Source organism: Ochotona curzoniae, unplaced genomic scaffold (genome assembly GCF_017591425.1).
Source record: "Ochotona curzoniae isolate NIBS_2020 unplaced genomic scaffold, NIBS_Ocur_1.0 contig_2318, whole genome shotgun sequence".
NCBI lineage: Eukaryota > Metazoa > Chordata > Mammalia > Lagomorpha > Ochotonidae > Ochotona > Ochotona curzoniae.
This window is the reverse complement of record NW_024465419.1, coordinates 1,948,327-1,976,144: the sequence shown is the minus strand read 5'-3', so window position 1 is coordinate 1,976,144 and position 27,818 is coordinate 1,948,327. Positions and strand designations below refer to the sequence as shown.

The following is a 27,818-nucleotide window of genomic DNA, read 5'->3' as shown; positions in this document are numbered from 1 at the left end:
TATTAATGTAATCCATTATGCTAACAGGTTAAAGAAGAAAATGTCTATGATTATATCAATAGATACGGAAAAATAATTTGACAAAAATCCAACACTCATTACGATAAAAACTGTCAATAATCAGCAATAGAAGGGAATTTGCTCAGTTTAACAAACACTATCTTATTTATAAAAATCGACAGCCAACATCTCAGCTCATGGTGAGGAACACAAAATTTTCTCATTAAGATAAAGAACAAGGCAAAAGTTTCCCCTTTCCTCACTGGTCTTCAACATTGTATTAAAAATCTTAACAAATGAAATAAGGAGAGAAAAGAAATGAAAAGCAAAAAAGAGGTATAGTAACTGAGAAAAAAGGAATAAATACATTTCTCTTCATGGTTGACATAATGATTATGTATAACATCTGAAATAATCAAGATAAAAATTATGAAACTAATAAAAAGTTATAGTGGAGTTGCAGAATAGAAAGCTTTTACGCAAAAATCAATCACATTCCTATGAACAGCCATGACCAAGTGGAACTTGAAATTAAAAACATAATAGCTTGTATAGAACCTGTTCCCAAAAGAAAATACTCAGGTAAAACCTAAGGAAACATGTGCAGGATCTGTGAACTGTGAAACTCTGGTGAAAGAAACCAAAGAACAAAATACATGTAAATACAGTTCATGGTCATCTATGGGAAGACTCACTACTGTCATGTTAATCCCTCCTAACTTGGTTTATGGATTCAGTGGAATCCAATTAATGGAACATGCTGTTTGGTAGATATCAACAAACTGATTCTAGAGTTTGTATAGACAGACAAAAGACCCAGAATAACCAACAAAAAATCAAAGGAGAACAAATTTGAGGACTAATAGTGCCAAAATTCGATACTTACCAATACCAAAAAAAAAAAAAAAAAAATCAGTGGAACTGAAAAAGGGAACACAGAAATAAAAACGCATAAATGTGATCAGCTGATCTTTGACAAAGGAATTAAGGTATTACAATGAAGAAAAGATAGTCATTTCAATAAATTTCACTGAAGGAACTATTTGTATATGAAAAATGAATCTAGGGGCAGGTGTTGTGGTGCAGTGGGATTCCAGTTCTAGTCTCTCAGATTTGGATCCAGCTCCCGGATTATGCTGCTGGAAAAGCAGCATGAGATGGTTCAAATACTTCGGCCCCTACCACACTGGTGGGAGACCCAGATTGAGTTTAGGCTTCCTGTCTGTCCTGGCTCAATTCCAGCTGTAGAGGTCACTGAGGTAGAGAGCCCCCATAGTGGAAGAATTTTCTTTCTCTCTCCCTTTCTGTCAAACTGCCTTTCAAAAACAACTGTAATTTTAAGAAGGAAAATCTCTTCAATGATTTCAGAGAAGGGCATTTGGCGTAATGTTTAAGGCAGTGCTCAGTATTAGTTTGGCTCCACTCTTGATTCAAGCTTTTTGTTGATGTGTAACCTGGGTGGCATCAAGTTATGGCTCAAGTTGCCTGGTTCCTGTCACTCATGTGGGACATTTAGATTGGATTTCTAGTTCTTAGCTTCAGCCTGGGCCAGTCCCAGGTATTGTGGGCATTTGGAGAGTAAACAGTTAAAGAGTAAATATATATATTTGCTTTCCATATGTTATACATTTGTTCAATAAAAACCATTCTAATAGGGTATGCCATACAATCTCACTGTGTTTTTTGTTTACTTATTTATTCCCCCATTTTTTTTTTTTTTGTAAAAGCCATCGACATTAGCATTCACATACATCGACATTATCCTAGGCCTCCATAGGGTTAGAATTATAGATGTTGTTATGATCCGCCTCTACATCCTGTACCACTGGAAGATCTTAAGGGGAAATAACAGACATGGAGTTGTTGTCTCCTATGAAAGAGATACCTTTGGGTACCTCATGAAACACCTGCCTGATAACGTTATTTTTTATTTTTTAAAGATTTATTTATTTTCATTGCAAAGCCAGGTATATATACAGAGGAGGAGAGAGAGGAAGGAATATCTTCCATCCAATGATTCACTTCCCAAGTGACTGCAATGGCAACAGCTGCACTGATCCGAAGTCAGGATCCAGGAGCTCTTCAGGGTCTCCCGCGGGTGTAGGGTTCCAAGCCTGAGGGCCATCTTGGACTGCCTTCCCAGGGTACAAGCAGGGAGCTGGATGGGAAGCAGAGCTGCTGGGATTAGAACCGGGATCCATATGGGATCCTGGCTCATCCAAGGCGAGGACTTAGCTGCTAGGCACAGCACTGGCCCTGAGAACATTATTTTTAAATATTTATTTTTTGTTTTATCTGAAAGGCAGAGTTGCAAGGAGAAAGTGAGAGACACAAAGAGAGATCTTCGACTTGCGGGTTCACTTCCTAATTTGGCCAAAATGACCAGGACTATACTAGGCTGAAGCCCGGAGTCTGGCTTCCATTGGGTTTCCCATATGGATGTTGGGCCCAAACACTTGGGCCATCTTCTGTCTCTTTCCCAGCTGCATTAATAGGGAGTTGGATTGGAAATGGAGCAGCTGGGACTCAAAAGCATCTGGGATGACTGTGTTGTAGAAGGTAGTCTTATGTGCTGTGCCGCAATGCTGGTCCCTCTGTTTTAGGATTGAAGAGTTTCTTCTGTTTATACTTAAGGTAATTATTCATGGGGATGGATTAATATTGTAATCTTGATAATTACTTTCTGTCTGTTGCTTTTTGCCTCTCGTCCCCTCTCCTTTTGCCTTTCATTGTGTCATTGTGAATATTTCATAGCCTGCTTTGATTCCTTATTTTCTTCTGTATGTTTTATTTGTGGTTATCATGAATATAAACATAAAACATTTTATTCTTACAACAATTTGTTTTCAACTGCTCCAACCTAAATCTAATCATACATGTGCCTAAAACAATTTACTCTTTTACTCTGCCCTTTATGCTATTGATGTCATCAATTTTATTTTTTACTAACGTATATATCCAGCAACATATTCTTACAGTTAGACTTGGATTCCGTACCTCTGTCTTTACCAAAATTAAGGAGTTATTCATGTCTCACTTTTATAGTATTACATGCTATTCACTTTTCTTTACCAATAAGCTCTATGCTACCTTTTTTCTTTCTTTTTTTTGAAAGAATTACTCATTTTTATTGGAAAGACAAATTTACAGAGAGGAGAGACAGGAAGATATCTCATGCACTGGTTTACAGCCCCAATGGCAACATCAGCCAGAGCTGAGCTGATTCAAACCCAGGAGCCAAGAGCCTCTTCTTATCTCCCATGACCATTCAGGGTGCCAAGGCTTTGGGCCGTTCTTTGACGCCTTCCCAGGTCATAAGCAGGGAGCTGGATGGGAAATGGAGCAGACAGGACACAAACTAACACCCATATGGGATGTCGAGGCCCGCAAGGGGAAATTAGTGTGTGGAGCCATCGTGCTGGCCCCAAGCTCTGTATTTTCTAATGCTTTTGTGTTTGGTGTATTTCTTTCAAGCTGAAGAGCCTGCCTGAGCCTTGCTGTTAATGCAGGTTTGGTGTTTAAAATCTCTCAGCTTTCATTTAATTTGGCAAAAGCTTTGTCACACCTTCAGTTTTGGGTGTCAATTTTGTCAGAAATAATGTTCTTAGCTAGCAGTGTTTTGTTTTTACCACTTTGGGTTACAGATTCATATTGTCCTCTACGTTTTGAGATTTCTAATGAGAAATCTGTTGGTGTAAGGGGTTTCCCTTGCCAATGGTAAGTTGGTTTTCTCAGGCTGAATTCAAATTTCTCTTTGTCCTTCTACAGTTTGATTGTTATGTGTCTGGATGTAGGCTTCTTTAATAATGATTCTTTTTATGGGACCATAAGCTTGAGTTTCTGAAGCAAATTGGTTTTTTCTTTCTCAGTTTCTGCATTATTATGTTCTTGATCTATTATTTTCAGAACTTCAGTTTCATCACCTTACTAGTGTCCAAATAAAGAAAGAAAGTGAGGATTCTGATAATAACAAAAGGAAACTGTCTTTTATCTATATAGATTCAGTGTCCTAAATGAAAATTTTAAATGGAAGAATAATTTATGATAACTGCAGATTGGATTCTTCCTTCATAAAACAATGGAGAAGAAGACATCTGGATAACAAACCCAAATTGCTTTAATTGTTATTTTATGTTATTTTAGCTGGGATACATTATGTAGCATTAATTTCCAGTGCTTCTGTGTTTGGCAGAAGGAACAAGGATAGAGCCCTCACAGGAGGGCAGAATTTGTACAAGACATAAGCCCCTGGGAGAAAGCAGAGTGATCAGAAGGAGGTTGTCAATGAAGGAAGTGGTTGGTATGCAAGGGGATATGGATGGGAACTTGGTCTGACATGAGAAGTCCCTGGTGGGATGGAGCAGAGGCAGCTGAAGAGCAACAGGAAGGAAGAAGAGTGCTGATTGACTCACTCAGTGTGGAGGACTGCCTGTAGGTGGGCAGCTACCTGGGACGGCAGTAGAGAGGCCAGGGACCTTAGGAGAGCGGCATTCCAGGCACCTGTTGTCACTGTGGTCCTTTACCCCTTGTTGTCCATTTTTGGCTCTCTGATATTGCTTCTTCATCCTTAAGCATCCTCAGAAATGCTGAACTTGCTGATCTGCTCCTGCCTTTTACAAAAATTATTTCCGAGTCTATACTGGCTTTCCTCTTGGGCCTCCTTCTATACAAACTCTGTCATCACAGTCAAGATTACAGTCAGCCTAACTGTCCTATTCGCCCTCAAACATCTCATAGAAACTTCGGATTCCATTAAAGATTAGGTCTCATTCTTACCATGTTGGTGAAATTAGATTTTAATAACATTTTGATAAAAATCCAGTGATCTGTTTCAGTCTCTTTGCTATTTCTTTCTCTTTAGGACTGGATACCACCGCCCATTTCTCTTTCTAGGCATTCCTCAAGTTGTTTTCAATGGCCTTTTGGGTTGTTCCTTTTTATTCTGTCTTGGATTTTTTTGCCTCTATCTGCTGCTAAAATGTTCCAGAGGGGTATTCTCCCCCTCCCCCCATGGCTCATCTCAAGTGACTTTCCCATCTTAGTACTTTTTTCTTTTTTGAGTATAATTCAGTCCTCAGTCTCTCCAGTTCTGGCTCCTTCTCTGCCTATTAGAATCTCTCCCTCTCTCTTTATGTGAATGTACCCCAGTCACCTCAAACACAGCACATACAAAACTACTTTAATCATCTCTTCTTCAAATCTTCTCTTATTTTTGTATTCACTCTGTGAGTGAGAGCATCTGAAAATTACACTTGCTCAATTTTTACTCATTCTGATGTGTGTGCAGTTGATAGTACATGGTTTTAATGTGCATTTCCCTAATACACTATTGATGTTGGGCTTTGGTCATGTGCTTTGTGATAATTCATATGTTTAATGTTTTTATTCAAACATTTTTTCTGTCTTAATTTGATTGTTTATCTTTTCATGACAGATTTCCCCGAAGTTTATTATAAGTCTCACTGCAATTCTTTGCTATAAAGACATTTTGTGAATATTGTTTAATATTTCCTTAAGCATGTTTTTTGAGGACCAGAGTGTTTTTTTACCAAGTCTGTAATTTATCAGATTTTCTTTTTTATAAATCAAGCATTTTGAATCCTATCATCTATTGCCAAGTTGTGAAGATGCTGTTTTATTTTCTTCCATTTGTTTTATACTCTTAATTGCTATGTTTAAGTCTGTGATATATGTCTAGCTAACATTTGTGTTTGGTATTAGAGAAGAGCTAATCTGTTTTTTTCAAAACAGGTATGCAATGTTCTAGAAAAGGCTTTTTTGCCCAGGTAATTATTCTGGGAACTTTGTAAGAAAATATCAGTTGACTACACATGTGGGAGTCTGTTCCATTGCTCACTTTGTCTTCATTCCCACGTTCCACACAGAATCTTGATTATGGTAGGTTTATATTAGACTTTACAGTCAAACTGCAAATCTGCTTTGAAATGAATTCTCTATTATAGATTATTCATACTTCTATATTAATATTAGAATCAATTCATCAATTTCTACAAAAATCCTGTTAGGGCTTTAACAGGGTTGCATTCAAACTGCAGTAGAGCTTTATAACTGTGTCTTCCAGTTACGAACATACTACATCCGCTAATTTGCTCAAATCTTTATTTTATTTTAGTAATGTCTCATAGTTTAAATTATACAGGCATTGTGAAAAATACCTCTGAGAATTTCACAAATTTAGGCCCAGGGTAATGGTTCAGTATGCTAATCCTCCCCCTGCAAGTGCCAGGATCTCATATGGATGCTGGCTTGTGTCCTGGCTACCCCACTTTTCATCTAGCTCCTTGCTTGTAGCCTAAAACAGCAGTGGAGGATGCCCCAATACCTTTGGCCCTGCATCTACATTGAAGATCTGAAACAAAGAAAGTTCCTTGCTCTTGGTTTCAGATGGGCTCAGCTCCAGTTGTTGTGGCTACTTGGGGCATGAACCAGCAGATGGAAGATCTTTCTCTATTCCTTTCCTTCTCTCTGCAAATACGCCTCTCCAATAAAAAATTCTTTTTTTATTTATAAATGTTATTTTTGATGATGTTTACATACTTGATCAAGGTGGGAAGTGTTGAGAAATAGGAGAAAGTGGGTGAGACTATTGTTTCCAATTTTTTTCTTTTTTCTGTGTTTGGGGAAACGGGAGAGTTGTGATGTTTGGGGAGGGGAGCCACATAGAGCCTCCCCAAAGCCTCATCACCTGGAGATGGGGACCAGCCAGCTGATTTCATCCCAGGGTGCTCGATGTGGAGTATGCTCCAAGGGTTCTGCTCAAGTAGCTTTGATAATTCTGAAATGCTGCCATCTTGCCAATCCAGGAATAAGGTCCATTGCCTGACATAGCCCACCTTAGAGTCTCCTTTCACACAGATATTTGCTGTCAGCACTTTGCCAAGGTAGTTAACCAGTTCGCTCTGTGTTCCCTCCTCTGCTATTGTACCAGATGTCCTCTGCAGGCCCAAATGGACTGTCAGATCTTTCATGTGCATCTGGGAATGCCGCCCACTGCACTAAGCCACTGAAAAGACCCAGTCTTAAAAAAATAAGATTTCACAAAGATTTCTCCTTTTGAAATGGTATTGTTTAAAAGTTCATATTTAATTGTTACTCATTCTGTCAGATTATTACTGAAAGATAAACTTTTAGCAATATTAATGCTGTTCTAGCTCAGACTGCATTTCTTCTCCTCAAATGTATGAACGGATCCCTATGCCATTCCATTTCATTATCATCATGCAGGCACAGGTGCTGGTAGGTAATAGGCACTCAATAATAATTTTTGAATGAGGTATCACTTTAAAATCAAGTTGATTTTAGTTTGGTTTACAAACCTTAGCTAAGAAGTGCTCAGAATTCAAACTCTGGGGATTTTCACAGCTTGAACTACATCTGAAAAGCAGAGTGAAGTGATTTGACAATTACTTGATATGAAAAATGCGAACCTTTTCCACACTTGATCGGCATTCAAATTATCCATTGTTCTTCTTAATAAGAGAAGTGTCAAATCACATTCTCCCTTGTGTCTTCACTGGAGGGAAGGCTCCAAAAAGAGAAAAGGGAGTGGTGACTGCCTTTTATAGAGCAACAAATCTCAGATGTTTGGGGCTGAGAGCTGACATACCTCAGGGTTGGGACAACATTTACAGGGGAATAGAATTTAAGGGTCACAGAGAGCCCTGGAAGAAGAAGCATCCAAGAATTAGAGGGACAGTTGGAAAGAATGAAAGTGGGTTCCTCTTCAGTCTTGCATTTTTATGGTAGTTGAACCAGACTGTATATTTACCTTATTTTTAATAAGTGATCTAAAGAAGACATTCCTTATCTCCTATAATTGCACATGTGAGACTGAATAATTTATGAAGAAGAAATATTAAGTTTTTTAAATTCTGGAGACTGGGAAATCAAAGTGCTGGCAGGCTTAGTGTCTGGTAAGAGCTTTGCCATTCTGTTTCCCAAATGATGATGTGGCCTCGTGTGACAGAAAGGCCAAGCGAATTCTGTGAAGGCTTTTTGTAGTGGTCTTAATCCCATTCATGAGAGAGAGGTCTTTCTGACATATCTCTTAAAGACCTTGCCTATTAATGCCACTTCATTGGAGATGGTTTCATTAAGAATTTTGGAGCGGACACAAACTTCAAACCATAAAACTCAATGAGCCATGTCACCAGCAATTGATGAGGGTTAACCCTGGATGCTCCAGGCTGCCTCCAGCCCTACTCCTTTAACATATTATACTTGGTCTACACGGTATTGATAACAAAAAAATCCACATTTAATAGTCGAAATTAATAATGAAGCATCCTGATATTAAAATAATACATTTTGTAAGACATTTAAAGTTTCTGCAAACAAAAAACTGGAAGCTTTTGGCCTTGGCTCTGACATGGCAGCAACCGGCTAGCACTGAGTGCTCACTTTGTGTGTCTGTTCTAGTTTCCCAGACAGCACTATCCTGGCCCTCTCTACTTGTCACCTGCTTGACCCCTAGAGGCATGTGAATTTATGAACTCTCCGGCTTAAAGATTCAAATCCAAAACTGTCCATGCCACCCCTGCCTCTATATCTACATCCACCCAGCACTGTAGTGATTCTACCTCTTTAATGTTTCTGGAACCCGTTACTTCCTCCTGGTCCATATCTTCAAAGGAGACTGTCACTGCTTCTTGGGTGGTTTACTGCCACCAGTTCACTTGCTGTGTATTATAGCATCATTAAGGAGAAGAAAGAAGACAGAATAGGTGGTGAGAAGGAGGTCTTTCTATCCAAAAGGCAGCAGCAATATTTTAAGAGCGCTATGAGCCAGGGCTTCTGTGTGGCTTGGATGTTCCTCAAGGGTTTTTTGTGTTTGTGTAGTCTTCAATGTGGCAGTGGTGAGGTGGATAAATCTGTAAAAGGCAGGAGGCTTAGTGGGAGCCAATTAGGCTACTGGGGGAAAATGACCCTTGGGGTGTGTTAATGCTCTTCTTGCAGAATGAATTAGCTCTCCCAAGAGAAAGTTATAAGACCAGATTTTTCTTGCTCTTGGGCTTCCTGTTTTGCCTTGTGATCTCCCTTCTGTGCACACCTGCCATGCTACCATCTGCCATATTGTGATGTGACTGGTTGCCCCTCATCAGAGGCTCAGCTAATGGGGACACCTGATTTGGGGCTTTTAGCCTCCAAATTGTGGGCTAAATAAATCTCTTTCCTTTATATAAAGTATCCAGCCTTAGGCATTTTGCTACAGCAATGCAAAATGCACTGAGAGATGCTCCCCTGAGAATCATTTTTTTTTTTTTAAACACTGAAAACTGCACCCAGGCTTGGGACGTGGATCATCACTTGTATGGAAGAGAAAATGTCCTAACTGAGGTGTGTATTGCATCTTTATGTTGCAATTTTGGCTTTGTCTCATTTATTATTATTAAGCTGATTATTATAAGGAAGTTTACAACTGGGGAGGTATGGTTTTCCAAATTCTCTATTTATGGAAATGTGTTTGAGAGATGGGAGTCAGGCTCCAGTCCATGATTGTTAAGGACCACCTGTTGGAGGTGCTGTCCGATCAAAAGCGTCTGTATTTACAAAGTCTTATTTGTAATGTCAGGGAGAGTCCATCTGAACCAGAGTGCCCATTAAACAAGCAAGGAAACCCCAATGCCCCTCATTTTAAAAAAGAAGAGGCAGTTGTCTTTTACCATAAGAAAACTCTCTGCTGGCAGCAGTGCTTAGCAGTTTATGTCATATTGGAAGTTATAGCTGATCCTATGGCTCAGTTAAAGACTGGGGAACCTTTCTGGAAAGCTTCATGTGCTTGTCAGATGGACATGAACGCAGATGCTGAGAACATAAGGAATATTGCCTGTTTGTCCTTGTGAGTTCACTTGAGTGTGTGACTGTGCTTGTGTGTGTGTGTGTGTTGGGTGCATGATTATGCATGTGGGGGCATGACTGTATGAGTGGTGAGCATGCATGGTAAGGTGACCTGCGACTTTCTTATGCAGTTAATGCCAAAAAGAATTAAATAATATTTGCTATATTCAAAGTCTTTCTCTCCTTGTGTCTTGAGTATATTCATGCAATTGAGAGAGAGTAGAATTCCATTAGCTGTATTATCACTTTCTGCAGTATTAATTGCCATTAGTTTTAGTTAGCTTTAAGCAGAAAATATAGTTTAGTGTAGCAAGATATTGAGGCAGGGAGATTAAAAAACACAGTTACACAATATTTGTCATAATTGTTCTATTTGTTCTTAGCTATTGGTTAGTTACTGTCGTTACTCCCTTACTGTGCTTAATTATACTTGATTGTAGTTATGTACATTTAGGAACAAACTCTTTAGGGTTTCAGGGCTTGTTATCATCTGTGGTTTCATGCATCCATTCAGGATATGGGAGTGTGTTCTCTGTGCAAACAAGACTCCTTACCTGGACCACACATGTGGATGCGTAACCTCCACTGCCAGCACTGCCTCTGTCCGGAGAGCATTCACATCTGCAGCTGGGCCACTTCCAAGGCTCCTGCTGAGGCTCTGCCGAGGGATACCAGGACAGGGGTGCAGCAATGTGCACTGTGGCCTGGCCCCCACTGTGATTCTCCTGTTTTGGACCATTAAATCATACTACATGTTATGGACCCAGGCTAAGGGTCAGACTGTGGGGCTGCAGACCATGGGGCTGAATCGTTTTCCCTTAGTGCCACCTCAAAAGTCCTGCTCACAGTCATGCATACAAAGAGCACGCATGTACAGCTCCTAAATACACACACCACGTACAATGGACACACATCACAGCTCAAGTACATTGCATGTGTGTGCACACCAATACCAAACAACACGAACCTCAGACATCCCGTACCACATTTCACATATTCACTCCATATCTCAAATACATGTGATATATACATGTCACATGCCCCTACATATTGCATATGCCTCATACATCTCAACATACTGCATCTGAAATGCCCACCACACACACTACACTCACTCATGTAAGCTGCCCAGACACATTGCATAAACATGCATCACACACGCCATACCTAGCCATGTACACATATTCACACTTACTTCCCTTATCATGCCATGCACATTATTCGGCATGAACTAATCCTAAGATACACACCTGTACCACACAACTCTACCTCTTACACATGCCACACACACGTACATGAACAATGGACTTTTTCATATAAAGCGCAGAGAAAACACTGTTTTACCAAGATCTTTTCCAAGACCCATGTGTTAGAAGACAGAGGTCATTTTCTCCAGGTGGCTTGAAGTCCTCCAGAAGAAAATACCAGTCACACAGGTGAGTGCAGTGTGCCTCCCTGCACATGGGAAAGGATGTATCATGTACAGAGGGAGCAGGACAAAACACTGCGAGTTGGAAAAGGGAAAAGACTCTGGTTTGGGGCTTTCTTTGCATTCGAAGTATCTGGAAGTTTGGCCCAGCTCTGCTCGTTGTGGCCTCAGTCCAGCCAGGTATCTAGCCAAGCTTCATCCACAAGGGGTGCATTGGTGTACTTCCTTCCCTAGATTGCTTTAAGGATGAAAACCCAAGTGCTTACGGGGGAGTGAGAAACAGAGTCAATGTCAGCCTGCTTATGCACTTTTTCTCTACTTTCCCTGTCAATGTCTATTTCATCTACCTCTCAGTGACCCCAAGAAGAGAAAACAGAGCTGAGAGATAAGGCAGAGAGAAAGTGGGATGGTGGTGGAAAGGAGCTCTGTGGAAGACCCTTAGGGATCTTTCCCGGTGGCCAGTCTTGGCTTTTTCCCACCACAACGTCTGACAACAGATCCCTAACGACCATGTTCTGTTGCATGAGCCAGGCTGTCAACTGTATGCTTTGTGATCTTCAAAGGTATAAAGACTGTTTCCAACTGCTGCTTTTCATCAAAACAGATTTCAGCAGTGAACATTTAATTTCAGATGTCTTGGACATTGGGAGCAGCTTTGAACAGAGCTTGTTTTCTTTTTCCTGCATTCAGGAGCCATAAAAACCAGCCAGGAGGAGGCCTCAGACTGGTGTTTTATGGTAGATGTTGCAAAATACTGACTAGAGCTTGGAACTTGGCCCATAGATGTGTTTTGTTTGGCTCATGTGATGTGTTCCACAGTTTTGACTTGGTTTCCAGCATTTAAGAATAAGAGAGCTTACATAAAATTTAGATTTCCAGCTTGTTTTAGAAATCAGATCTGGCTTCCACCTGGGCTGCTATGAACATTTGGCTGTGCAACTGGGGACTGGATGTGGCCATCCTGACGGGGGTCCTGGCAGTTAAAAGCTTCTGGACCACCTGTCTTGTACTGTCTGTTCTGTTTTCAAATCCTTGAGTTCTACTCTTGCCTCTAAAAGTTTATAAAGCGTCAGATGTCAATGTATAGAGAGGCTCGGTCTCTTTGGCCTCAGTTTACCCTTTTGTCAAATGAGCTAGACACTGGCACTTCTCTAGATTATCCCTGTAGCTGTGAACACTGTATTTAGCATGAGGCTGGTAGATCAGTGTCACACTTCCCCATTAACTCTTCATTTTAAAATTTACTTAGTTGAAAGATAGTTATAGATGAAGAGACAGATCATCCATTTCTTGGTTCACTCCCCAAAGGGCCACAGCTGTCAAAGCCAGGAGCTCCTTTCAGATCTGAGTGGGAAGTTTACATGGGTGCAGGAGTCTAAGCACAAGGGTTATCATTCACTGCTTTCCCAGGCACATTAGGAGATAACTGGATTGAAAGTGAAGCAGCAGGGTCTTGAACCAATGTCCATTTAAGATGTTAACATTGCAGGCAGTGGCTTTACTAACTGTACCACAATATCAACTCCCTCGATCTCTTCCTTTGAAGATATATGTATTTGAGAGGCACAGTTACAGAGAGAGAAAGAGAGATAAGAGAGGGAGAAGGAGAGGGAGAGAGAGAGAAACGAAAAGAGTTACTTCAACTTGTTGGTTCATTCCCAGATGGCTGTAATGGCCAGGGCTGGGCTGAGTTGAGGCCAGGAGACTGGAATTCTATCCAGGTCTCCCACATGGGAAACAGAGACCCAAGCGCTTGAGTCATCTTCTGCTGCTTTCCCAGGCACATTAGCAGGTGTTTGGATTGGAAATGGAACACTCTTCATAGTGGACACCAGCAGCTTAATTGGCTGCACCACAACACCAGTTCCTAACCTCTCAGTTTCCTTCTGATTGCCTGTAGATCTGTGCAGACTATATGGCCCTAGAAATGTTCAGGACCAGGCTAGAAAAAGCCTCTGGTTGAACCCCAACAGTAACCCCCCCACTGCACTTAAACCCTACAATCTCAGTTGTAGTGCTTGCTACCAAATTCTATTTTTGTCCTCAAGATTAGACTTTCTTCCATACTGCAAAACAAGCGTCATCTTCTGGCAGATACTTAACAAAGCATAATGAACAAGCAAATAGGAGATTGTTTCTCTTCAAACTGGATTGCCAAAATGAGAAAATGGAGCTTTTGGCTGGTGTTCTCTGAAATAACAGCAACAAAACACAAAACCCTGCTTCATGTTAAGCAATAGTTACAGTGTATTTTTGTTAATTCCTGTTTGGTGCAAATAAAACATTTTGAGTGTTCACCAGCATTGCAAAAAGACAGCTATGCTTCAAGAGGCATTTGAATTTTTAAGCATTGCAACCTATTTCCCTATGAAATCAATAGGTGATTTTTGAGTTGTGAAAATGAAACAGAAACTTGACTTTCAGACACTAGACTGTAGAATATTGATGGATTTGAATGTTTGTAACCCACCTTGTCCACTGCATCATGCAAATATAGGAAAACAGGGGGACTGATATTTGTATGATATCTACAGGCTTCCTACCAAGATAGAATGCCCACATTTCCATGTCTTAAGGGCTCACATTGCTTTAAAATTACACATATATTGTGCTACTCATCCTCCATACGGATTTCCTATCTCTGTCTTCAGAGACAGTCTCTTTCTTTTAAAGTGGGTGAATATTTTTATCTTAAAAATATTCATTTTTTGTAGTCATAAAACTTATATGATTCTGTTTTGATACTGAATAGTATCATGCTGTCTGCATCCATCTGTTATTGTTATGATTTTGAGATTTATCCATGTTAATACAAGTAAATCTAGTTTAATCATTTTAATTGCTTTCTGGAGTGAGTAACTACAATTTATGATCATTACTTTACTATAAACATTTGTGTTACTGCTATTATGAATAATGCTAAGGAAATGTCTCCATATGGATTTCATTAGAAAGTAGTTCAAGAAGAATACGTACTTTGATTACCACGTGCAAGATATGGGCACTTCGTTATTGGCAAACACTCCATGCAACAGTAGTTCCTACTGGAATTTGCAACTATAGTCATGAAAGTTGTTACTTGTAATGGATGTGAAATGGCATCTCATTGTTGTTTTATTTTGTACTTATCTAAACAAATGAGTGGACACCTTTTCATGTGTTTATGGATTATTCAAACTTGTACTTTTCTGAACTGGCTGTGCATGTTGACATTTGGGGAAAGAATTACTGGATGATTTCTCTGTCTATCTCTGTTTCTCTCTCTTCTTCTCAAATAAAAAAATAAACATTTAGGTGTGCAGTTCACAGGTATAGTCAGTGTATGAACATATGCTAGCATATTTATAGAACTGTGCAATGACCACCACAACTACTTTAAAAGTAAGAACTTTATTAACTTAATTTTCAAATAATTATATGTAATACAAAGCAATCTATTAATCTTTTCCTTATAGTTCTACCTTTTTTGTGTCAAGAATCCTGCCCAGGACCCAGCACCGTGTCCTAGCGGCTAAAGTCCTCATCTTGAACTCGTTGGGATCCCATATGGGCGCCGGTTCTAATCCCGGCAGCTCCATTTCTCATCTAGCTCCCTGCTTGTGGCCTGGGAAAGCAGTCCAGGACTGCCCAAAGCTTTAGGACCCTGCACCCACGTGGGATACCCGGAGGAAGTTCCTGGATCCTGGCTACGGATTGGCATAGCATCGGCCATTGCGCTCACTTGGGGAGTGAGCCATCAGACGAAAGATCTTCCTCTCTGTCTCTCCTCCTCTCTGTATATCTGACTTTGCAATAAATAAATCTTTAAAAACAAAATCCTGCCCAAAGCTCATACCCATTAAAATTTCTACTATTAAAAAACAACCTTAAAATAGTGAATGCTTGCAAGGGTGTACAGCAAATAGAAGCCTTGCACATTTGTGTTGCAAATTTTAAATGTTGTCACTACTATAAAAAACATTATGGAAATTTCCTAAAAAAATTTTTGAATGGAATTGTAATATTATCCAGTAGTAACCCCCTTAATATCGATCCAATAGAATTGAAAGCAGGTCCTCAAAGATAAATGTAAGTGCTCATGTCCATACTGGCTTCTTACAAAAATCACGAGGCAAAAGCATGTCAATGAGCATCATGGATAAATATTGAACAGAATGTGGTGTTTACATAATGTGGAATAATATGCAGCCCTGGAAAGGAAGGCAATACATGTTACCTCATGGATAAGCTTTAGAGAGAGAGAGACTGACTTTCCACCCACTGGTTCACTCCTCAGATGGCTGCAATGGCCAAGCCTGAGTCACAAGTGGAGCAGCTGGGACATGAATTGAGGCCCTATGGGATTAGGGTATTGCAGGTGATAAGTTTACCTGCTATGACACAATAATGCCTACTGCCAAAGTCTTTTTTTTTAATAGGACAAGTGCTTCCTTAATATCCTTTTAAAAAAGTCTTGGCTGTATTGTCTACAAGAATCTTAAGGAGTGTTTATAAAGCTTAACATGATAATCTTGTTTGGATATTGGCTATTATTCTAATTACCCAGGGTAAATTGAGTTACTTATTTATGGCCATGATTCATCTCCCCATGTATTTAAAATTCCTTGGACATCTTTTCACCAATATTTTTTAGTTTCTTCACATAGATCTTGGACATCTTTTGTTATATATATTTCTACCTAATTGTGTTATTGCTACCGTGACGGAGAGACTTCTGCATGATAGTATCTTTACTGAGTGATTCAAGTTTATCGACGGCAACTGATTTTGTTGTGCTTACTTTGTAGACAGCAATCTTCTTGGATTCTTTTATTAGTAGTCCTATTTTGTGGCTAGGTTTTATGAAAATTTTCATGTATTATATACATAATCACAATGAGATTATTTTTCTTTTCTAAATCTTATCACTTCACTTTATTGTATACTTCTAATATGGTGCTATTGTACTCAGAAGTGACAGTCGTCTTCTTAGCTCTTGACTTCCAGGCAAGATATTCATACTGATGAATATTCATATTCATAGTGTGATACTTTCTGTAGGTTTTTTTAAATAAAGATTTATATTTTGTTTTTCTTAAAGATTTATTTATTTATTTGAAAGTCAGTGTTATGTAGAGAGAGATAGAAAAAGACATAGAAAGACATAGATCTACTGGTTCACTCCACAAGTAGAACTGGAATCAAATTCATTCACTTTTAAATGAGAAAATGTTCATTGGACTAGGGTTGGGGGCTTTGCCCTATTTTTTACTTTTGCATTAGTTACAGAAATATTTACTTACCCATTGTGCCTCTTGGGAAATTTTTTTCTAAGAGTTTTGAAAAATTTGTGTCTTGCATTACTTTTTGCTCAACAACAATGAAAGATCAGCGACTGACTTTAGTTGATTTAATGAAGTACAAATGTTGAAATAATCAATATTTCTTGGTTATGTAAACAGCTGTGTCTCAATACAGCTTTATCATTCAGAAGTCAGATTGAATAATTATTTTACAATACTAGCAAGAATTTAAACAGTACTTTTTATTTAGCAAATAGCTGGGATATTTTCTTTAGTTTAAAAGATATCTTTAGATATTGACTTTTAGAAAATTGGAATAGACATGTTTTTTGCTATTCTGATAAGTAATCTTTAACACCATGGACACCTTATATAAAACAATATAAAATTATGATCCTGATGGTAGAGAAAAGATGTTGGATCAGTCATGGGTCTCCAGACTTGAGGATCACATGACAATGAGTGTCCTGGGCTTTCTGTTTCATATTTCTCAGACTTCAAGCTGAAGAGTTCACCAATCTGGAAACACCAAAAGGCTTAAGTTAAAAATAAATAAATAAATACAATTCCTTTCCCAAACCCCAACAAAAGTTTATCTTTTTAGTCAAAGTCCCAGCAAAGAGGCAGCTAAGAAGAAAATATACTGTTCATTACCATCTTACTGCAGACAAATAAACTGCAGAGAACTGTAGACCCAGTGGGAAGCTTAAGACTTCTATCTTCCAGAAGCTAAGAAAAGCACCTTCAAACCCATGCTAATGGTGGTTTCACAGTAAGCTAAAGGAATGAGGCAAGACTTCCCTCTTGTTGTGAGGTATCAACAACTCTCCACCTTAACCTGTTAATGCGCTGTAAGTAGGAAGTTTAGAATTTCACTCACACTCAGCAGTAAGGAGTACTCCACTAGGTTATATCAGAGGAAGACTAGTAGAAAACCAGTACTTTCACCATTACCTAACAATATTAAGATCATCACCACAGCTTCGTGAATGAGTTGACACTCTTGCCCCTTACTAATGAGTAGCTTCTCCCTTTGGGTGCCAGTTGAGGATGAATGGAAAATCTGGATTTCTTTGTCATGATGCCAACCTCTCCCTGTCCTGTTTGGAGTGATGTCAGAGAAAGCCGGCTAAAAGATAAGGTCTAAATAAGTACTGGCATGTCAAAACACAAGAAAAAAAAATAATCTGGTTTTAGTAGAAAATCACATATGCTACCAACAACTAGGAATTGCTGAAGCTAAATGAACACAGAAAATGAACAGATGTCAGCATGAGGATCACAGAAATTTTAGAATCTAGTGTAAGTGTTGTCCTGGTTGATTTGTTTGGAGGGCTTTGAGGGAGAATATCTTCTGGTCCTATTTATCTAGCTTCAGATCATTTTTTTTTTTCTCATTTGATATGTGAACATGTCTGTGTTTATGTGGTATTCTCCCAATGTGTATGTACGTGTGCAAATGTCATTTTGTGAAAGTGTTTATTTTTATTATTGAAAGGCATAACAGTACACATATATGGGGTGGAGGCAAGGGAAAGAGAAAGAGAGAGACTTCCATCTACTGGTTCACTTTCCAAATGCCCACAGCAACTAAGACTGAGCTATAATTGCAGGAGTATATTCCTGAAACAAAGTTGCTTTGGCCCAATTTTCTCTATGTATTTTGTTTCTATTCTTTTGTCCTTCTACCACATAATGAGGCAGTACAATGTCTCTTACAATGTTCCAGTGCCATGCTTTTGAAATTTCATACATCCACAATCACAAACCAAATCAAGTTCTATTATGTATAATTTACCCAGTCTGTGACATTCTATTATAGCAACAGGAAATGGACTTGCCTCTTTCCAACAGGAAATAGGGGCTTACTCTACTCCACTATGATTCCTTCTTAACTAATTACACTTGGAACAACCTTGATTCTGAGTAAGTTACATTCCAACATATTATGGGCTAGGATTTTTATGTATATATATTTAGGACTTATTTATTTGAAAGGTAGTGTTAGATAGAGAGAACAAGCTATCTTGTATCTGCTGGTTCACTCTCCAAATGGCTACAAAGATAGGGCTAGACTAGGATGAAGCCAGGAGCCTGGGATTGCATCCTGGTCTCCCACTAAAGCGGTATGGGCCTGAATAGTAGGGCAATCTTCTCCTGTTTCCCCAAGTGCATTAGCAGGGAGCTGAATAAGAAGTGGAGTAGTTAGACTTAGAATGATCATTCATATATATGGCAGTGTCACAGAAGGCAGCTTATCCCACTGTGCCATGATTAGGAATTTTAATGCTTAAATTTTAGAGAGATAAAATTTAAACATGTAACATTAAGAACATAGAATCTCAGCAAATATATAGAAACTATAAAGAGGAAGCAAACACAAATTTCATAGTGGAAAACACAGTAACTAAAATGAAAATCTGAGTGAATGGATCTGTAGAGGTTGTATACATGTTCTTGGTTTAATTTTGGCAAGTTATAGGAATTCAAACCTGTGTCCCTTTTTTCAGGTTTTTCTGTATATTAGCATTGCATTCTTCGTAATAGTTGTTTACAATCCTTTGTATTTTTGTTGTGCTATTGCAATGTGTCTTTTTTTCCTCTTTGATTTTATTTAGAGTTTTTTTTTTCCTTTTCTGTTTCAGCTTGGCTAAATCTTTGTCCATTTTATTTATATTCTGAAGCAACCAACTTTTTTGTTGATTTTTTAATGTTTTTGTTTTGTTGTTTCAACTTTACTTTTGCTGTGATCCGTATTCTTTCTCATCTCTTGCTGATTTGGGGTTTGGTTTATTCTTGTTTTTCTGTCTTCAAGATCATCAATAGATCCTTGAGACATTTCTTTTTTAAACATAAATACTTAATGTTATACACTTCTCTCTTAATACTGATTTCATTGTGTATCATAGGTTTTGATATGTTTTCATTTCTTTTATTATAAAAAAGCTTTGACTTATGCTTTAATTTCTTCAGTGACTCATTGATCATTATTATGTTGTTTAATTTCCAAGTATTTATGAGTGTTCCTTTTGATTTCAGGTTTTATTCTTTTATTGTCTGAGAAGACACATCATTTGATTTCAATTTTTAAAAGTTTTCTGAGACTTATTTGTAGCTAAATATGTGGTCTATCCTAGAACATGTTCCATGTGTGGATGGAAAGTATGGCTATTCTGTAGTTGTTGGGTGAAATGTCCTGAAAATGTCTCTTAGTCCCATTTTACATGATGGTATGTTTCAGTTCCAATGCATTTTATAGTTTTTTTTTTTGTCTGGATTATTTGTCCATTGCAGAGGGTGAGGTGCTGTAGTGACCTACTATTTTGTACTGAAGTATATCCCTTTAAGTTTAGTGTATTTCTTGTATATATCTGTGTGGACTTGGATTGGGTACATAAATATATGATGGCTTCTTCTTCTTGCTGATTGAACCTTTTATCAAATATAATGCCCTTATATATTTCCTTTTACTGTTTTTGATTTAAAGCCTCTTTATTCTGGTATCAGGATAACTATATCTGCTCACTTTTTGTTTCCATTACCTGGTATATCTTTTTCCAACCCTTCACTTTTGTGCATACCTTTGTGAAGTAAGGTTTTGTACATAGCGATATAATATAATATAATTTAAGTCAGCTTAAATATTTTGGTTGGTGAACTTAATCCATTTACATTCAATGAAATTATAGACAAGAACTAAAGCTTGTCTTATTGTTGACTGGAATTTTATTAATGAATTTTGTTGTGTTATGTGTATTCACGATAACTTTTTAAGAAAGATTTATTTATTTTTCTTGGAAAGTCAGATTGAGGTAGAGAAAAATCTTGCATCCTCCGGTTCACTCCCCAAGTGACCTCAATGGCTGGAGCTGAGCTGATCAGAAGCCAGGAGCTTCTTCCAGGTCTCTCACAGGGGTGAGAGCTCCTGGGCATGCAAGGCAAAGACTTTGGCCACATGGCTGCAGCACTGGGCTCTTAAGGTTGTGAATATGTCATCTCGCTCTCCTCTGGACTGGTCTGTAGCATTTCCACCAATATGTCTGATGGTATTTTAATTAGCTTTCTTTTACATGTAACTTGATCCTTTTCTTTTACTATGTTTTGATGTTTTTGATGCCTTGAAGAAAGCCTCTTTTGGTTCAGCCTTCTTGGGTTTCTTTGACCTTCTTGTGTTTGAATGTCTATGTCCTTTTCAATTTAGCAGGCTATCACATTTTTTCCTTTTTCTTTTCCTTCAAGAATACTTACAAGTATTTAGTTATTTAATGGCAGCTCATATTTCATGTAGACATTTTCATTCTTTTTATTCTTTTCTTGTTGTTCTTGTCTGATTGGCTTATTCCAAATTTTTTGTTTTTGAGGTCAGGAGTCCTGTCTTCCACTTCATCTGTTCAGCTGCACGTAGACTCTTCCCTGTGTCCCCTGGGTAAATTCTAGTGACACCAAGAAATTTAGAATGTCTTGTTATAGTCCTGGTATTGGAAGGTATAATGGGGTCAGATTTGCCAGGTGAGAGTCGATTATTTTTTTAAATGACTGCTTTTGGTGTTAGCACACAGAAGCTAAGGGGAATGCCGCTGGTTTATGTAGAGTGTGTGATTTTAGCTCTGGGGATAATGCCCCCAAACTCCCACAGTTGCAGGATACAGGTGATCTATCTTTTGCTGTATGCATTGCTCTGCTTCTAATTATGAAAAGCAACAGAGGCACTCAGCAGTAGTAGTGGAGAGGAAGGAAGCAGGGCAGTTTCCCTGCTAGAATCCCAGTAGTTGCTCAGATCCCAATCAACTTTCCTGGTTGAAATTCAGTCAGTGGATGGCTGTGGAATCCTCTCAGCTAAAATTGTGAGTGGTGGAATGCACAGCAATTTCTTCCTCCCTTTATCTGGTAAGATAGTGACTCAAGCTAGTTACACTGTTTGGCTGGCTGCAGATCTATACCCTTTTCAGCCATTTTTGCTTTTAAGAGGCAAGACTTCTGTACATCGTTTGAACTGCTAAATAATGACACTGTATTTTACCACATAGTATATGCATTACAATGAAGGTTTTTTGTAGAAAGGGTAGTATTAGATATATCATTCCAAAATTGATATAGAAACACAAAGAAAAAACTATGAGTAAAAGAACAAATTGGAATGAATGGATTTATCTAATACTGTCTGATTATCTGAGTTAGAGTATATCAGAACATTTTATGGGAAAATACAATTACATCATGTATACAAACAATAGTGTAAGTATTCTTATGCTATGGGACGTTTAAAATTTTTTTTTACTTTCACTAGAAAGGTAGTTAATCAGAGATCTTCTGATCACTGGTCCAGTCCCTGAAGTGCTCACAAGAGCCAGGTCTGGGCCCAGCTGAAGCCAGGAGACAGGAACTCCATTTGGCTCTCCCATGTGGGTGACAGGGACTCAAGTACTTGAGCCACTGTCTGCCAGGGTATACATTAGCAAGAAGCTGGCTTGCAAATAGAGACATGTGTAAAGAGTATCATATTAGAATTTTCATTATAGCTGAAAATCAATCTAAACAGAAAGTGAGGCACTTAGCATCTGAAAAGCTCAAGACTGCAGCACTAGGATTTTCTTTTATTGAGAAGGGAGAAAAGGGAGTTGGATTTACATTAGCAATGTGTTTACCAGGTACATGGGAAACAGACAATGAAACAAGAAACCTGAACAGTCTGTACTTATTGAGAAAATTGTCCTTACTTTTAATCTCTTTTCTTCCTCTAGACACAGTTTGGCTTTTCTTTAGCTTGATATTCTGTAGTTTTATTTATGCTGCTCAGAACTTAATGTGCTTCTTATATCTGAAGAAATACTTAATTTTTGTAAAAAATCAGCTGTTATGCCTGTGGTAGCTGTCCCTTCCCACTCGCTCTGTTCTTCACTTCCTCAACTTTACTGGATGTGTTGGAACTTCTAATTCTACAGAGTGTTTACCAAGCCAGAGAACAAATATATGTGCATCTTTTAAAGATTCAAGTGGTTGAGGAATAACTTAAGCATGGGAGTTTCCTTCTTTTGGTGCTTTCTTCAATGAGTTCTGGCAAATAGATGCCCTCATGTTTGACAATGTAGAATATTCTTTTTATCCCAATAAATTCCCTTATGCCTTTTAATTCTCTCCTTCCACTCCCAAGCCCCAGAAATCAATGATCTCTTTCCCTGTAGTGGTATCATTTCCAGAATGTCACATTATGCAATCAACAATGAGGTAGCCTTTTGTATTTGGCTTCTTTCATTGACACAATGCTCTAGAGGTTTGCCCCAACTGTGGCATACATCCACAGATCATTTTTTTCGTTGCTGACTTGTGCTATGTTATGTCAGTACTTCACAGCAGGCTTTTCTGTTCACTAGTAATGGATATTATTTTGTCTCTAGTGTTTTGGCAACACTTTGGAGAAGGATTTCTGGGATGTTATGGTGAATTCTCAGCTGTGGCACTGTTTATGGGTGTTATAGGAAACTGATGAACTGTTTGCCAATGTTGTACCATTTGGTATTCCTGTTCCACTTTTGTGAATTATGACAGTTCCACTTTTGTGAATTCATGCTTGCTGTTTTTATTTCAACTCTGTTTTTCAAGTTCTTGCGTAAAGTATCTGTTCAAGTCTTCCCTCCTACTTCCAAAAGGAGTGGATTTTTTAAAATTATTGATTTGAAAGAGTTGTTTGCAATGTATATGCATGTTCCTTATTACCATGCTTTGCAAATATTTTTCAAAGTCAATGAATTTTCTTTCTTTTTAAAAAGATTTATTTATTTTTATTACAAAGTTGGATATACAGAGAGGAGAGACAGAGAGGAAGATCTTCCATCTGATGATTCACTCCTCAGGTGAGCGCAATGGCCTGTGCTGCGCCGATCCGAAGCCAGGAACCAGGAACCTCTTCCAGGTCTCCCACATGGGTGCATTGTCCCAAAGCTTTGGGCCGTCCTGGACTGCTTTCCCAGGGAAAGCAGGGAGCTGGATGGGAAGTGGAGCTGCCGGGATTAGAACTGGCACCGATATGGGATCCCGGCAAGTTCAAGATGAGGATTTTAGCCACTAGGCCACGGTGCCGGGCCCAATGAATTTTTTTTTTTTCATTTTTTTTTTCAATATTCTTTCAGGGGGTTTAAAGTTTTCATGCTAGTGATGTAGTAATGCCAAATTTATCACTTGTTTTCCTTTTATGCTTTGTCTTTTAATTCCTAAGAAATCTGCAAAATCCAAACCTATTTTTAGTTTTTTGTTTTGTGTGTTTGTTTAGAAATCAATGGGTTTTATTTTCCTGGAGGTGAAATCATCTTTGGTTGTTCAGTAATTTTCCAAGTTGCAGTCAGCAATTTTCCATCAGAGACAACTGGAGAAGAGCAAGTGTTAATGAAGAGAGAGACGTGGAAAGACCTTAGCAAGACTGGGAGCTGACGCTGATTTCTCCGTCCTCTCAGTGGCTCAGAGCTCAGATCTGCTACCACCACCGAGTGAGATAAACTGGCGATGTGGATAGAAAGTGACACCCAAAGGTACACCAGGGCCCCAGCTATAAAAACAAAGTCATCAGTCCCAAACAGAGGAGGAGCTTTCCCGTGCATCCCAGACATGGCAGCAATGGTGGGAAAGGAGCAGAATGGGGAGCACACCAATGGGTGGGAGATCTTCAAAAAAAAATTTTTTTTTGTAATTTTATTCTATTAAAAGTATTCTAGAATACCTGTCTTTTCCTTTTGGGTGACATACATGACTACAGGCTGGCCTTGAGCATTGTGGAGAAGGATAGGGGTGTCACTGATGCTCTCTGCTCAGCTCTGACTCCTGAGGGGGGCAGATGTGTGACACCTCACTTGGATAGGTGAATTCTACCCTTCAGATCTCCTGTCCTTGACTCAAACAACTTGGAAGCCCCTGACGTTTCTGATGATAAACTACAACTCCCAGAAATCCTGGGTGAGCAAAAGGAAAAACGGATGTTGTCAATTAGTAGAGCTTTATGGAAGCACGCCCTTCCCTGACAGTAAACCGGATGTGGGAAGAGGGAAGAGGTGCTAAAAACATATTCTCCTCACCCCGCTCCACTTTCATTTGAGGCCCCAGACATCCTCCCTGTCGTTTATGCTTGGTCCCATCCACTTCCGTCAGGGAGAGGAGGAGGAACAGCCAAAACTGGGCCCAGCAGAAGCCCTGGGAACTAGCTCCAAGTACGATGGGACACAAATGGCCACATAACTTCCCAGGGAACTGAAGACAGGGCCCTGACTGATCTCAGAGGTGTAGGGACCTGAAAATGAAAAGCAGCTAGCCCTATCAAGGTCTATCCCCAGAGGCTGAGCACCAGCTGGGGAGTGAGTGGAAGGAGAGAGCAGGTTGGTGTGTGAAAGGGCTTTGCAGGCTATGGCCAGTTCACCCAGGAACACCTGCACTGCATCCGAAAGGGGGCGTGGGCTTCTCCTGAATCACTGGTGGCTATGGGGAAGGTCAGAGAGGAGTAGGGTTATTTATTCCCTTGGAGATCCCACCACAGGCCTTGCTCCTCCCAGTGGGCCCTCTCACCTCTCCTGCTGGGCCTCAGCCTCCTTCTTGGCGACATCTTTCTCCTCCTCTTTCTCCTGAGGCAGCTCAGAGGCCACGGCGTTCTCTTCCTCCTCCTCTTCCACCGGCACTGGCTGCTCCACCTCCAAGATGGCCACCATCGCCTTCTCCCCTTCAAGGGCTTCCGCAGCCTTGGTACGTTTAGGGGATTCCTCCCGCAGGTCCCCGGCTCTCCTCTTCAGCGCCTCCTTCTCCTTCTCCGCGGCTGGTTCATCGATGATCATGACCAGCGTCCCCTCTTCATCACTGCTTCCCTCCACATTTCCCTTCTTATCGCCGTCGCCATTTGTGGGTGCGGGCTGGGCCTCTATCTTGTCGCTCTTTTTCTGGGCTAAGTTGGAGCCAAAAGCCTTGACTGTGGGGTCGTTCTCAATCTCCCACAGCCCCTCGCCAAAGCCTTTCCTCTTGTTGGGTTTGCCCAGCTTCTGCTTGGACTCCTCATAAGGAAACAGGTCTTTGGGTCCCAGGAAAGCCGTCTCGTGGGTCCCGAAAAAAAACACCTGATATTTATTGCCTGGGGACTTCCCGGTGACCTCAGGCACCTCGTCAATCCGGGCCGGCCAGTGCGGGTAGCCCTTCATCTTGGCAAACACCAGGTCCCCACGCTTGTACTCCTGCCGGTTGGGTTGGGACATGGTGGGGCTTTGGTCGCCTGGCGGCAACGGGCTGACGGCGCGAGCCCAAGTAGTTACGTTTTAAAATAATTGGATCAACATGTTTTTCTTCAGTTTCTAAGCGGACATCTTTTGGAATAAAGAAAAAAAAAGCTGTAGATTTAAGGCAATGACTATGATTATGTATCAGAAAAAAGTGAAGTATGTACACTATTTTTTGTGTACTTCCTCAACTTTTTGATAGAAATGTGGTTTTTAGATTAACAAATGGACTCTATTTTCTACTTAGAGATCTTGCACATAACTATAAATTCTCCAGTTCTGACTAATCTTTTATATTTTCTGTCATTTATTCCTTGCATCTTTTAAACTCAGGGTCTTCTGCCTTTTTTTTTTTTTTTTTTTTTTTTAATAATCTGTTTCTGATTTGTTGCATTCCGTTCTCTGGGTTTTGCTGTAAAAACCTAATCCATTTAGGTTGCTGAGTGATTATTTTTTACAGTCTCCACTGTTTCCTCAAAAGGTCCTGTTTGGTTCCTAAAGGATTTTAGTCATTTAAAAAAAAATCTTTTATCACTTAAAAGAAATCATGTTAAATTTCACCAACACTTTTTCAATGAATTCATCTTTTGGGGGGTGATATGTGTTTTATGAAATGACTCTTCTTTGGTAACAGGCCTCCTTGTGTGATTCATAATGTTCCATGATGACCTGCTATTTTTGTAGAGATTATAAATGCTAACTAATTAGTTCATGTTTCTTGCTGGGGAAGGCTTCACTCCAGAAAAGTGGCATTCAACAACAGTTCTGTGCTGGTTGATTGAGGAGTGAGGTCCTGGTACCAGTGCTCCTGGAACAGGGTTCATATTCATGTGTTGAATTGTGGGTTGCATGTCAGGAAGATATTGTAATTGTAGAACTCTCCTTGTATTGCCAGAGCATGGGGATGAGGATGATCTCCATTGTCGCCGCCTGTTGAAGAGGAATTACTATGTAGACAGGCACAGAGAGCAAAGCAAAATTTATTGAAAGTGGGAATGTTTTGGCTGCAGCCATCAGGTCACAGATTCCAAGGGAGGAGTTGCCAGAGAAGCTACTAGTGTTTACTTTTTAGACATCAAGTGACTGTCTCCAAGTGGTCCTTTTTTTGAAAATCAAGCCTAAATGTAACCAATTGGGAGAAACAGAATGACAGCTAATCAGAAAGCAGGGATTACAATCTTGCCTAGCTTTCATAAAAATTAGGTGTACATATCTGACCTAATTGCCTTCTGACTCACCTAACTGTCCATTGGCCAGTTCTGATTTGTTGCGTCTAACACCTCATACCCCTACCTTTTTTTTTTTTTTAACTTGGTGGAGGTTTACAGGTGCTTTTATTCAACTTCAAGACCTGCATACAGAACATTACTGCTATTTCTAAGGCTCTGTGTGTGTGAGAGTGTTTGCAGGAGCTCTCCTTTTTGTTTTAGTGTTAGAATTTCCATATTTTCCCTTAAATCCAAATCCTCTAATGTTTAAACTTTGTTTTCATACATTTTGTTTTGTAAAGGTTTATTTAGTTGTTTAAATGGCAGAGTCAAAGGAGAGAGAGAAAGAGATACCTGTACATGGATTCACTTCCACCATGACTATAATGGCTACATCAGGTTGAAACCAGGAGCCAGAAATTCCTGCTTGGTCTCCCACATGGTGCAAAGGTTCAAGTGCTTGTGTCATCTTTTGTTTATTTCCAGAAGAATTATTAGGGAGGTAGATCAGAACTGGAGCAGTTGGGACTTGAACCAGTGGTTATATATGGGTTGCCAGGAACTTTAGGTTGTAGCTTAACCTGCTGTGGAATAATTTTGATCCACTGTTTTCATTCTTAAAAACTGCCCACTGGGAATTTCTCTGTAACTTTTTATCTATCTATCTATCTATCTATCTATCTATCTATCTATCTATCTACCTACCTACCTACCTATCATCTATCTATCTTGGAAAGGCAGACCAGATTTAAGGAGAGAAGAGGATAAAGAGAAAGATTTTCTGTCCACTCCCCAAATG

At 39.4% G+C, this 27,818-nt stretch overlaps 1 protein-coding gene across 1 annotated transcript; it reads right to left on the bottom strand.

The window, feature by feature from the left end:
- Window positions 1-16,797: 16,797 nt before the first annotated feature.
- Window positions 16,798-25,800, bottom strand: LOC121151357 (hepatoma-derived growth factor-like). The gene is made up of 2 exons (XM_040972700.1): window positions 25,117-25,800; window positions 16,798-17,088 (listed from the first exon to the last, which is right to left on the bottom strand). Exons 1-2 carry the CDS (start codon window positions 25,788-25,790, stop codon window positions 17,067-17,069), a joined length of 696 nt encoding a protein of 231 aa, XP_040828634.1. The 5' UTR covers window positions 25,791-25,800; the 3' UTR covers window positions 16,798-17,066.
- Window positions 25,801-27,818: the final 2,018 nt, after the last annotated feature.